The following is a 13,807-nucleotide window of genomic DNA, read 5'->3' on the forward strand; positions in this document are numbered from 1 at the left end:
GACAGCGAAAGTCTTATATAAGCTATGCTGCTGGCCAAGTTGCTGATGTAGATAAAGATGAGGGAGATTTGGATCTCATAAAGAGAGGAATACAGTAAACAGAGGACATTAAAGGCAGGCAATTGTCGAATATTAAAAACATTACCATGGTGAAGTGCTTATTTGCCAGATGATGACATTAAATTAGCAGTTTCTGCGCCACTAGCAGGGCTATATTCTAAAACTCACAGAAGACCAATGAAAAACGAACACAACTGTTGTTTGTTTGTTGATTTATTGCAATACTCACCGGCTGAATTTGGTGTGGAAGGCGAGTTGGCTTGGCTGCCGTGGGTGGAGACGCTGGTTGCGTTAGCGGCGGTTTTGGCGGCGTACATGTTGGCTTCTTCTTGGAATTTTCCAATATTTTTCTTGTATCTGATCCTCTTGTTTCCAAACCAGTTGGATACCTGAGAAGACAAGAATTAATGATTAAATCAGAAAGAACATAAATTCATTTAAACTTCAATGTTACTTGAGCTCTCTTTAGTTTCTTTGTACAACAAATTACTAAGCATTCATGTGTATTCTGCCTCTCTGTATGGGGTGAAGGTTGGTGTGTCTCACCTGTGAGACTGTAATGGAGCATTTCTTCGCCAGCTCCTCCTTGGCCTCTTCGCTAGGGTACGGGTTGCTGAGGTGGGAGTAGAAGTATTCATTCAGGATCTCTGTGGCCTGCTTATTGAAGTTTCTTCTTTTTCGTCTAATGGAAAATGGCAGAACAGAAAGAAAGAAAGAAAGAAAGAGAGAAAGCAAGAATGAGAAAGAGAGAGTGAGAAAGGGAAAAAGCAAAGCCAGTTTGATTCAGAAGCTACAGTACAGTGTTTAGAAAGTCCTTCACATTTGAACCTGCTGTGTAATTACAGTGGCTCCAGTAAATACATTTTATTCACACTTAAAAATTTACGAACAGTTGAATTCCATTAAATAGCATTTAACTAAGTGACACAATCACACTTTTTTATCAAAACATTTCATAAAAACGTTGTTGGGTTTCAAAATATATAATATATACTGCCAATCATTTTTTTTTTTTTTCAAGGTTTCCAAAAAAAAAATTATTAAGCAGCACACCTGTTTTCAACATGGATATTAATGTTTCTTGACCACCAAATCAGCATATCAAAATTATTTCTGAAAGATCATGAAACTGAAGACTGAGAGTAATGGCTGATTCAGCTTTGCCATCGTATGAATAAATTACATTTTTAATATATTAAGATAGAAAACAACTACTTTAAATGTCTTTTTTCAAGTTCCTTTCCAGTTAGGATGCTGTCTATATAGTAAGCAGACAGCAAGGTTGTTCACTAGGTTTTAGAACAGCCCTGCTGAACCTGCCTAATGTTGTTTACTTTTCATAGCTAGTTTTTCAACCTGGACATGCTGATCTTTAGCTGGCTGGCCAGTGTGCAAATCCCTCTAAAACCATTAAAACAGACTTATCATAACATCTTGGCAAAGCTGGGTAACTAGCTAACCACCTCAGGAAAATTTAAGCTGTTTTGTTTTGTTTCAGTAGGGAAACAAAGTAGTTCTAATGTAGTTAAATGCCACACATAGACATTTGTGTTCAGATACAGAAACATTTACTGTTGTTTGGCAAATTTTTGTGGGTAAAAACCAGTCATTTTAACAGGAATTCATGCGTTCTTGAATTTTGTGTGTGGACAGCTACTTTAAATGTTAAATAATATTTCAAATAATAGATCACATTTTTACTGTTTTACTCTGTTTTCTTAGTCTTTCTAAGCATATAAAGAGTTCTTTCAAAAACATTAAAAAATCTTACAGACCCCAGACTTTTGAACCATAGTGTATATATTTGGACACTTTACTTGAAGAGAAAACAGGGGTCTGATGTTTTAACAATTTGTCTTTTTACTTCATGTTTGCTATGAAATTAGAAAAACACATATTAGATGTAATATTAGATACAGACACACTTATACAGACCTGGCATCTAGGAAACGGGAGCGCAGGATCATGACCGCTTCGCAGGTGCTCTGTTTGAGCTGCATCTGGATGGAGCTGAACTTGCGATGGATGATGCCCACCATGCGCTCGATCTCTTTAGGGGAGATAGGCCGAGTGCGAGACTGCTCCCTCAGCAGGTTCATCACATGGGTGGTGAACTCATTACACGCCTGAACATGCACAGAGGGGCGGCACACCAATCAGTTTCTGTGCATGTAAACATAGCTACAGGAGCTGCTCAAATATCCTATCCTGAGGACTTTTTTGGTGTGCTAAGGCCTACAACATTTTGTTGCAGAACATCTGCGTTTATACAGAGGTCAGATCTCCAGAAGTCCAGACTCTGATCTCTCACCTGCTCATACTTCTCCAGTTCTGTATGGTAGATTTGACGGATCTGGGACAGCTTGGCCCGGTAGTCCGAGTGTTCGGCCGAGTTATCGGACCCGCCGCCGCCTGCCGCAGCAGCTGCAGCTGCAGCTGCAGCCGACCCGCCTCCTTTCTCAGGTCCTGACACGCCCTCGGCTAGCAGCATGTTGTCCAATCGCATGAGTTGAGCATCTGGTGGCTCCTCCTCCTGAGCTCCACGGATACTGAGTACTGAAGGGAAGAGAGAATAATCTCTTTTGTAGGTTCAACTGCTAAAACAGCCTTCAGTTACCATGCCACTGGAAATCCTGAAAGTTTTCAGACATATTATGTTGTCTATGGCTAAGTAGTAGACATTTAGTGGTCATTTCTGATTAAATGTATACTAGGAATAGTTAAGTTAAGAAGTGCAATGTCTCAATATGACACTTAAAAATGAGAAGCACACACTCACACACACATACTGTATATATATAATTTATCATTTGAATGACCTCCATTATAGTCAAGTTAATGTCTGAAATAAAATCAAAACAATAACATCACCTTGTCTCTTTGTGAGACATTACAGAGCTTGAGGATTAATATATGGCTTTCATTTTAATTGCTCTCTTCTTTGTGACAAAAATGAGGAACTATACACTGATTTTGGCAGGGTATGAGATAATAAAACTGTAATTTCATTGATTTGCACAATAATTTAGAATAAATTATTATATGTAATTTTTGGTTCTTGGTCTAATGAAGAGTAAAAGCATCACATTATTATTTAAAACATTAAACTAAATAATTACTAAGATTTAGAAATATCAGAGAAATGCTTTTTTTTTACTTGTCTGTCCACTATCCACTGATTATTTTCATAGCGGTTCAAACTGTCAGAATCTCTGGAAATCTTTCATTTTTTCAACTTAAGTTAATATATAGAATAAGTTAATATAGCATGAAACTTTGCTCTTTAATTTTAAAGCTGTACATGTATCAGTTTATATTAGCTGTGTTACAGTGGTGCTCAGTTCTGTGCCTGAACCTTACTGAAATGTTTCGCTCCACTGCTGCTCTGATATACATGTACTGTTCAAATTATTACGAAGAAGACCCTGTTCACCTGATTTCAATTTAAAATATGGTCAAATGATTCAGTAAAATGTGATAAACAGAGCTGAGAGTATTCCACTCTCTTATTGGTAGCAGAAACTATTATCAAATTAGCAGGAAACAAACAAGCAAAGTGTGGAGGATATTTAAGATTCTTCGTGGGGAATGGTTATTATTACACTACGAAAGAAAAGAAGATTATATAAGGACTCCTAATGGAGTTTTGGCTGTTTGTGCAGGGCTATTAGAACATTATAAACTGTTATTTCTTTGTGTGCCACTAGATGTCTCTCCTTCTGTTCTGTTCAGTGAAGGCAGACTGAAGGCAGAAAGCACCTGCAGCAGCCATTCTACCAGTAACAAAGAACACACAAATCCAGATTTACCAAGAATTTGACAAACAAGCAGCCATACGTTTCTGTAGAAGATCCACAGCAATAACAGAAAACAAAAAAAAAATGTTACTGCAAATAAAAAAACAATATTCACTGAATAGTTTATAGCAAAGATCTGTTTTGGTTTACAGTTACAGAGGATGTCAAGTGGTGACCAAACATATCAATATTGCTTACTATAATATAAACCTTCAATTAAAATTACAATACATTACAATAGTTTGGGTTCAGTAAAGATGTTATTTTAAATAATTCGAAATCTGTATTTCACAAAGATGCATTAAATTGATTAAAAGTGACATTAAAGACATTTATAATGTTTCCAAATATTTATACTCTAAATAAATGCTGTTCTTTTGAAAACAGTTATTTTAAATTGCAATGATACTTCACAATATTACTGTTTCTACTGTATGATCAAATAACAAATCAAAAACTAAATTATTACCAAGAGACCAATTAATGCACCAAGAGACAGATGAATGTGTGTAAATACAGCCTATAACATTCTAAACAAAAGATACAGGAAGAGTTTCCCCTCCCTTTGAATAATTTTGAAATATCACTATACCAACTATATTGAGCTATATGGTTAGTTATATATTTTTTAATTGCATGAAGCGTTATTTTTCTCTATGTGACCCAATCAGAAGAGACAGAATGCCAGTTAAGAGCTGCTGATATAAATGTAACACATATGGCTTATTACATATGTAAACCTGCACAAACAACCCATGCTTGATGCCGCTACTGCAGAAGAGGCAATGCAAATGTTCCTGTGACATCATTCTGAAGATGACAGCAAATGGCGAGGCTACCAGCATGCTGCAATATGTTTCCACAACCCGAACCCAATCAGCCCAGCCTCTTCCAATCAGCCCACTCCCACTGCAAATGTCAGGGGCTGTCAGAGGGCTCCAGAGGTCAAGAGTTCAGCGCATGGGTTGAGCGACACCGGCGAGGTCAGATTTCTCTAGAGACTCCTAACAGTACAGCGAACATCCTGCTTCTTTGGCGCATGGGCAAACAAAGTGAATATTTTCATAGCACCGTCATCCTGAATTCATCGCTTTAACTCTTTGACGATAACTTCAAGCTGTTTTCAAAAGATATTGCTTTGTTTTTCAAAAAAACCCTGACTGTCCAATTTCAGACTCGTCTCAACTGTCTGCCCACCCAACTATTTCACAACAAATAAAAACACGAGTGTATATCAATAGCACAACACAAGAGAAAAAGAGCAAGTCTTTTATGCCTTTATAATCGAAAGAGACAGCAACAGTGGAACGTGACTGGTGTACGGCATCGACTAAAGAAACCCAAGCCCAGAAGTGCGCAACGTTCATCTGGAGAGGAAATCTAATGAGGCAAATAATGATTTATTCATTTCAACCATATCCTCCAGTGCACAATTAAATGCATGAAATATATTAAATAAATACAATGAATGTGGGTAATCATACAATTCACTTTGCTGTTGTTTAATTACCCCAAACCGACGCAATGCACTTTATTTATTTTGACTCAGTAATGGCATGGCAATCGATTAGGCCGTAATGCTGCCGGCCCTTCGTGCGTGTGTGTGTGAGTGTGTGTGAGTGGTCTGTGCCCAATGTGCTGCTGATGTGAACTGAGCTGAACTCAACCACCCGCAGACAAACATTAACAGTTTTTCTGTGGAGCAGATCATTATCTCTTTCTGTTTCTTTCCTCTATCTATCTCCGTCTGTAGGGGAAGATAGGGTAAGACACCCACCTTCAAAACAATGTGTTTTCACTGATATAGTAATATTTTAGTTTAACATGTATAATAATGCATCAATTATGCATGCAAAAATGGCTAAACAACAACATGCCCCAAATCTAAATGTCAGTATACAACTAATATATATCACTTTGCTACTGAGACAAAATTAGATATTTTAACCTCAATAATCAATACAAATGTTAATTTTCTGATGATATGTCAACATTTATATGAGCATAAGCATGTGTTTAAATGAAATTTAAGATCAAGAAGAAAATTAAATGTGGGGGGTGGAACATGCTACCCAATGTTACCCTATCTTTCTCTCTTTTTTCTCTCTCTCTCTTTTTTTTATTTATTTATTTTTTTTGCGTGTGCTATTTAGCATCATGAACTGCAGCGGTTTTTTTGAAGTCTCAAATGGACCATTTCACTTTTGGAGGCTATTCTGATGTGACTTCTCCTCAGACAAGTCTTAATTTCACCCTCCCAGCAGTCACTTTCCTGAGCGTTTCCCTTTTCACAGCTGATTTGCCAATCTAGAACCCACGCACCTGATAGCAAGACCTAATTTCACTCTCTTCACTTCTATAACAAGGCCAAGCGGGTCTGGAATTCCCCAGAAAATCTCACATCTTCCTCATGTTTGTTAAATTGTAATCTTTTTAAAATGTATGCTCGATCACAAGGTTACAGAGTCTTGTAAATCCTCCTTTGGAACAATAAAAAAGTCTTCAGTTTAGGGGAAACGAGGCGCTAACGCAGTCAGGGGCTTCGAGCTAGGTTTAGTCAGGGGGGTTATCTTTTCAGTGTCTAAACCAAGGCTGGTATCAACTTCAGGGAATTAAGTTGGGAGTCAAAGAGTGGAATAGATTACTATTGAGACAGGAGCATTTGGCCTGATTTTTATATCAGAAAGACAGATATATGGCACACAGCAAACTCGTGGCTTTTTAGTTCTCAGCAAAATCTCCTTGGAGTAAAACGTGTGAATATTTTTCTGCAGTGTTCAGCATTGCTAAAAGTCAAGCTACCTTTTAAAAAACAAATTTAAATAAGCAATAAGGTATGTTTCTAATGTAAATATTTACCAAATGCTGCTCTTACACTAAACTGATCAGAAATAACCATTTTTATGATGGCAGTTCTCATGTGTTGTTGTCTGGCCCCAAAATTATTTATTAATTTAGCATCCTTTAAAAGAAACCTTTGGGCACTGAACTCGGGTTTGTCTGGCTGCAAATATACAGAAGATGGTTGATTTTTAAATTCACAAAAAAGAAACAAGGTAGTCAGCTTTAGTTAAAATACATCAGAAAATTAAGAAATCTGCAGGTTTAAAATCCTGTGTTTTTGCATCTTTGCTAAGTATTAATGTCTTTCAAAAGAAAAAATAAATAAATAAATTACCCTGAATTTTGAATGGTAGTGTAAATTCATTATTTTACTAAGCCAACTCATTTACCTCCTTCTACTAGAAGATCCAAGGGTAAGTCAGTGAGGCAAAGTTTATTCGTTTCTGATGTGGCTAGTAGGGCAGTTTATTGGCAAGAATCTGGCGATACGATACGTATCACGATACATGGGTTTATTGTGGCAATTTGGGTTTGTTTTTGGTATGATTTGTATGTAAGTTTATTGTTAGGAAAAATAAATAAATAAAAATTGTTTAACCAGAACACACTGGGATCTGCATTTGCAATAATTATTTCAACCACTTTTTGTGCATAACGAGTCAAGGGGGAAAAATCCAAGTGCTTGCAGGATTCTTTAGTTAAATGTATATGTATAAAATGTATTTTATGAAAACACCATATATATTTTTAGACCTTGCTTTAAAGGTTCACAGTTTAAGTTTACAATAGTGACATACAATGTCATAACTAATTAGACAAATAAAGTTCTTGCAGGATTCCTAAAGAAAACAAAACAATTGTTTCATTCTCAGAACCTTTCAACTTGAAGTTCACAGGTTTTCAGTTTGTATTTATGTTCCGCGTGGAAACAACAAGACCGTGACGTGAGCACTTCCCCAACTACACAGAATACCCCCACCACGAGAGAAAGCTGCAACCGTGCGGCGACCCTACCGCCTGCCGCGCCCCACGTGTGGCTCTTCATACGGGACACGGCAAGTGGCAGAAACGAGATGTCATCCTTGCACAGTCCCGGGGCAGATGTTACCACAAAAGACCAAATGACGCCACACTTCAGATTTGTACACTGAAACGGGAACTAAAAGAATTCTTTCATCCTCCATTAATTACAGCAAACTATATTAACGCTAACGATAGTGGCGTGCCCTAATGCTAGTATTTCCTGTCACTGTTTAAGTTCAGAGATGAAGACTGCTATCTAGCGGTTGGGATATGAACTCAAAAAAAAAAACAACTACCATGAATCTTGTATGTTTTTTTGTTTTGTTTTAAATATTGATATTCCGTTTTTGAGAATCGATACAGTATCGCCAAACTAAATATTGTGATTAACACGTGTATCAATATTTTCTTACACTCCTAGTGGCTAGCATAACAATATAAAGCCAGAGATGAAGTAATTGTCCTTCTCTGGCATGTTTTCATTAAATGGTGACAGGAGACAAATCCCACCTCTCTCTGTACTCATCTATAATTAATCTGTGAATGGAGGAGGCCCTATCAATGACATTACATTGTGTTAATAGCACCGGAATGAATGCACACACACACACACACACACACACACACACAAGTTACACTATGATATAAGGATGACAGAGGGACCTTCTCAAGCTATGGTCTTACTGTGTAAGCCTCTTAGAAACCACTTCATTCTGTCATTTGGCATTTACACTAACAAAACCACGATCCTATAAAAACTAGACAGAGAGATACAACCACAAAGCCAGCCAGTCAAAACAAAAAAATGCAAGCAAAAACAGAAAATGCAAACAAGCCGCCCCAGCGCTGTGATACTGCCCAGCCCCCTCCCTGGCCTCTACTCCCTGTGAGCGTCTTAAATGAAAGCATGTTTAATTAATGATGTTGAAGTATTCTGTCACAATTAGGAAGATGTATGGTTAAACAAGGTGCTTGTGATGGCCCTGACAAGGATGATGAAAGTTTGCCTTCCTGGACTGGCACTGGCAGCCAGCGCTAGGCCCTGGAGCCTCTCCAGATGCAGTCAATACAGTAACCTGAGAGCTGAGATCTACAAGCAGACTCGTGCCGTCAGCCAACAAACATCTAATACACCTCACTACATCACACACTTTACTGCTGCTTCACACACGCCTGGACAGAATATAAAGTAAAAACAATAGAGGTTTGGATCAGGGTTGATTTTTCATGCATTTGAAAGGACAATTTACATTTAATTTTAGGTAAGTTTTATGATGTATCCTTACAAAAAGTATCACTGTAATGGTACATTTTGCCTAAATACCTTAATTACTAACATGGATGCACTGATGTAGATGCTGTAAATAAATATTTTTTTTTAATTTATGCTTTTGTTATTTATTGGGTTTTAATGTTTTAGATTTTTTTTGTAAAAGTTATTTATTATTATATACTAAATTAAATTATATAAAACACAATTTACTGTTGATTTGGTATTTTGGTAAATAAGAATAAAGGTGATGTATAATTTTAATAGTATGCATAGCAAAGAGCATCAAAGCTTTGTAAATCTCTGGAGCCATCTATTCAGTTTTTCTCTATTTCTGAATTTCTTTCTCTTTTCTGTGTCATGGTGGGCCTGTCACCAACTCGTCCATGAGATCAAAAGAGGGACAGCGACATGCTAATATAACATTGCCGTCATTCATTACACAGCCTGAATACAGTGAGTGAGAGAGACAGACTATCTATGGTACAGGCAGCATAATAATAACATCCAGAGTTATTCAGCACAGCTCTGTGTTTTTCACTCTTTGTCTGTGCTGTAGGGACTCTGAATAGGTTTTGCTGATCTATTTTGTTCTGTGTTACTGTCACATGCTGAAAATCTCATCCCACTACACAAATAAAAAATGTCTCGCTAGTCCTGTATGAAACATTTACTCATGTTTTGGTTTATAGCAATAACAACAGAGTCTTAAGCAAGTTGAGTGTAAAGGGTATTGGTTTGGAAAAATAAGAAGTTGTGTTGTTTTGGAAGAATTAGAAGGTGAGTAATTAAGTTCAAAGTCCATTTGGAAAAACTCAAAACTTAGTCGTCTTACAGGGGGACTCTCCAAAATAATGAAAGAAAGGCTCAGGGAATCAGAGGGTGACAGAATGAATGCTGAAGATGCAGAGGAGGAGGAGGGGAAAGGGACTGAAATGGAATGGTAAAGTACGGTGTCAATTAAAAAAATGAACTGGAGTACACTGCTGTGATGACAGCTGGTGGGAGTCGAGATGACAGGCGTTACATTACGCAGCTTTGGTGGCTCCCGTTGTTCCCTTTATGGCCCCCCGTCCCCCTCCCCATGGACAGTGGTCAGCGAGACGGGTTGGGAGGAGAGCGGAGAGCTGGGACGCCACTGGCCTCCAAGCTACAGCTAATAACTTTGATTAGCATTAGCAAGCCTCCACCAGGCAGTCAGGTGCACACCACAAGACAATTCAGAGCTACGCACTTCTACTTAAAGACCCTCATTAAAAGAATTTGTTATTAAAACAGGCGACGCAAAGTGTCCTCGGGCTATCAAAGTCCTGTCTTTTAAGGTGCCTCGGAAACGTACCTCACTAGATCTGATCAGACTTCAGTTTGGCGCATTAAGCTAGTCGAGTTTATCTAGCCTTCGGGCTAAATTAGATATCTTTCGCTTGGGTATGTTTCCAGGACAGATCACAGGGACAAGAATACATGAGAATGGCTCATTTAGTTCATGGTGTTTGACACATAAACCATAAAACAACATCTGAACTTGTAAAAAAACACTATAAGTTTACAGCTTTTGGCTGTTGCTCAATAAAACTTCACTTTGACGCTCTGTATTGGCTTCTAACGGATATGTGTCGAGATTCTAGGGTTGCTCTGTAATGTCTGTCTCTTAAAGAGCTGGAGATGGGAAATGATCCCTCTGAAAGACAGCGACAGTGATCAAAGTCAGAATTAATTATGCACGCTTGACTCTCTCCCCCCTCCTCCTCTCCCAGTGAATTTTTGCTAATCTAATCGAGCCGGAGCGGAATGGTTTCCTCTCTGTCATCCCTTGCATGCGTTTGGTGCCTGTTTACTAAAGGGAGAGGTGCGTATGACTTAATCTCTGCTCCTTAGGGAATCCACCATCTCCCTGTATATTGCTTCCTTTATGAGGATTGCATGTTAGAGAGGAATTTCTCTGCAACAATCAATCGCCAAGGAAATCAAGTCAGCTTTCTCCTCGAATAAATACCTGCAGTTATACTTGAAGGCTGACACACACAAAGCAGCGAAGACAGCTTTGTAGGGATTGTTTACCCAAAAATGAAAGTAATTTACTTAGTCTTACTGTATGTTGTTCTTCACGAGTGTGACTTGTTTTATTTAGAATACAAAAGCAGATGTTTTGAAGAATGTTTACGCTGCTTTTTACCTTATAATGAAAGTGGATGGGGACCAGTGGATGTGAACCTCCAAAATAAAAAATGCACCATAAAGGCATCATAAAAGGATGTGTATTGTGCTTTTTACCTTATAATGAAAGTGGATGGTGTGAACCTCCAAAATAAAAAATGCACCATAAAGGCATCATAATAGTTCATAACTCGTTGGCTCTATTCCAAGTTTTCAGAACTTATCTTATCTGGAACTAGGAATGAAAATACCTGGTGACTTTAATAGCCCTAAAGCTGAAAAATTACTTTTTACTGAAGGACTTTTTGAGTGTAACCCATCATTTTATGGCTGAAAGATTGAAAAAATAATAATAATAATAATAATAATAATAAATAAATATATATATAATTAATTTGCAGACATTTTTAGATTTGCTAATCACACTAAGATATATTGTGATATTTATGATATATTGTTCAGTCCTAAGAGGAACATTATCCTGAAAATGTCACTTGCCTTGAAAATCTAGCATGACAGCCGTGGTCACCATTCACTTTCATTGGAAAAGAGAGCAGTGAACATTCTTCAAAACGTCTCTTTTAGAATTTCATAGAAGAAGAAAAGCCATACAGGTTTCTAAAAGCATAAGTGAATGACTATTGACATAAATATATGAATAAAATATGAAAAAAAAAAAAAAAAGATAAATCATGTTTGGGTAAATCTACAGTAATATTCTCAAAAAAGCAACTTCAGTGATGTGTCTAATGAGTACGTGTCATCAAATAACTCTTTAAAAATAATGAGGTAGCAGGACTGAGTGTGGTCATACTTTGATGTTCATCTGTGCAGGTGATGTTGAGAGCAGAGGTGAACGTCTGAGAGCAGTAACCTCACTCTGTTGTGGGTCTCAATACGAGTGACTGCATGTAAAAGGACCCCCACATGCTCGCCGAGGTCCCTGTGGTGTGTTTGTACGCGTGGCACATTTCATAAGGCTTCGCTCTTTGACTGGTGATGAGTTTATGGGAAAGTAATTAACAGTAATTAATCCTTAATTACCATAATTAGCCAAGTCGCAGTAAATTAAACCACATCTGGAGGCAGATGAAAGGGGCAACTGAAGCGGCCTGTTTTCTCCAGTTTTTTTTTACTTTATTTTAGAGGACTGGGGGCGAAACCAACGCCATCTGACAGCATTTGGTGGCGGCTACCTGTTTGATCAAGACTGCTGTGTTTTTTGCTCTCGATCCCATGAGAATGACTGAGTGAGTGAAGCTGAGGGGGATGGAGCATGATGGGAAAGGGGGAGAAATGAAGGATTCATTTCAAACTACAATAACCTCTCATCTCTAGGGGAGCATCTCCCTTAAGCTACGACACAAGGACGTGCAACATATGGCCACTCGCAGACACACAGACGACTGCCTGTGGTGTCTGGCTCCTCTGGAACATGGATGTCTGCATGTCACATATGACACTGGGTTCTCAGAGATAGCAGCCGTTGTCATCAGATAAATCCATCTTTGTGTGATCCCGAGTCATTTCAATCCCTCTATGGACAAATGCAAACATGACGAGTGTTTAATCAAATAAAGCCCTATTCGGATGGGACTAGTTTTCCCTGAGGAGCTCAGATAAATTTGTGCTTCACAGATGTAGTTTGGGGTTTTTTTTTTTTTTTTTTCACAACCAAAATTACGGAGCAATTTACCTATTGATTTTCAGCTTGGGCATCCTCTGGAAAATCCAGTCACATCCAGTCTGTGATTGTGCTGCATTATTATTTTTTTTTTTTTTTTCCAGAAAAATTCTTCTCATTTATTTTGACCTTTGTCGAATACTGTTTTGTGCTGTATTTTTTAGCTTTTTTTCTTGAGTATGTGAAGAAGTATGAAAAAATGAAATGATTTATTAGATGGTTTCATTGAGGGTGTGTCTGGGTATGTGTATGTGTTAAAAAAGGCTTTTTAAAAATAATATTTTTGTAAAAAGAAATCTGAAAAATAATGATTTACTAAGTGTATGCAATGTAAGAAAATATGTTATTACTATATTTGTACCAGTGTTAACTAAAACTTAATGTTTAATGGTTTAAAACAAAATGTTTTATTATTTAAAAAAAAAATACTCAAAATAAAATAAAAAAAAACTCAAAATAAAATTAAATATTAGATTTAACTTAAATGTAAATGAGAAGATATATTAGCAGCTCTGAAATAAAATAAGCTGAAGTTGATGTGCTAAAATGTTACTACAATTAAAACGGAAATAAAAGTACATTAAAGCTAAATAGAAATATTGAATAAAAACTAATAAAAATGACAAAAGCTCAACAAAACTAATAAAACTGAATCAAAATAAATACTATAATAGTATATAAATAATACTAAAATAATACAGTTGTTTACTTGATGTTTACAAGACAGAAATCTAATTTCAAATCAAAACTTTTCTTGAATATATATATATATATATATATATATATATATATATATATATATATATATATATATATATATATATATGAAATCTAATTTCAAATCAAAACTTTTCTTGACAACATGAATACAATGAGTACATGTAAGATTTTGCCACATGTTTTACACTAAATTTTTAATCATTGTCCCACATAGGTCTTGTTTATTTCAGTGGGTTTTGTAAGGGATACAGT

The 13,807-nt window shown here is 36.9% G+C and overlaps 1 protein-coding gene across 2 annotated transcripts in view; it reads right to left on the bottom strand.

Moving 5' to 3' along the window:
- Positions 1–13,807, bottom strand: part of LOC109100678 (pre-B-cell leukemia transcription factor 1-like) — a 56,721-nt gene that overhangs the window by 9,002 nt on the left and 33,912 nt on the right. For both annotated transcript variants that reach the window (XM_042771291.1, XM_042771282.1), the window contains exons 3-6: positions 2,372–2,616; positions 1,996–2,186; positions 607–742; positions 290–449 (exon numbers count right to left, since the gene is read on the bottom strand). In XM_042771291.1, the coding sequence (XP_042627225.1) occupies positions 290–449; positions 607–742; positions 1,996–2,186; positions 2,372–2,616 (732 nt within the window). The remainder of the gene's footprint in view (positions 1–289; positions 450–606; positions 743–1,995; positions 2,187–2,371; positions 2,617–13,807) is intronic.

The sequence above is a fragment of the Cyprinus carpio genome, chromosome A2 (assembly GCF_018340385.1).
Source record: "Cyprinus carpio isolate SPL01 chromosome A2, ASM1834038v1, whole genome shotgun sequence".
Lineage (NCBI taxonomy): Eukaryota > Metazoa > Chordata > Actinopteri > Cypriniformes > Cyprinidae > Cyprinus > Cyprinus carpio.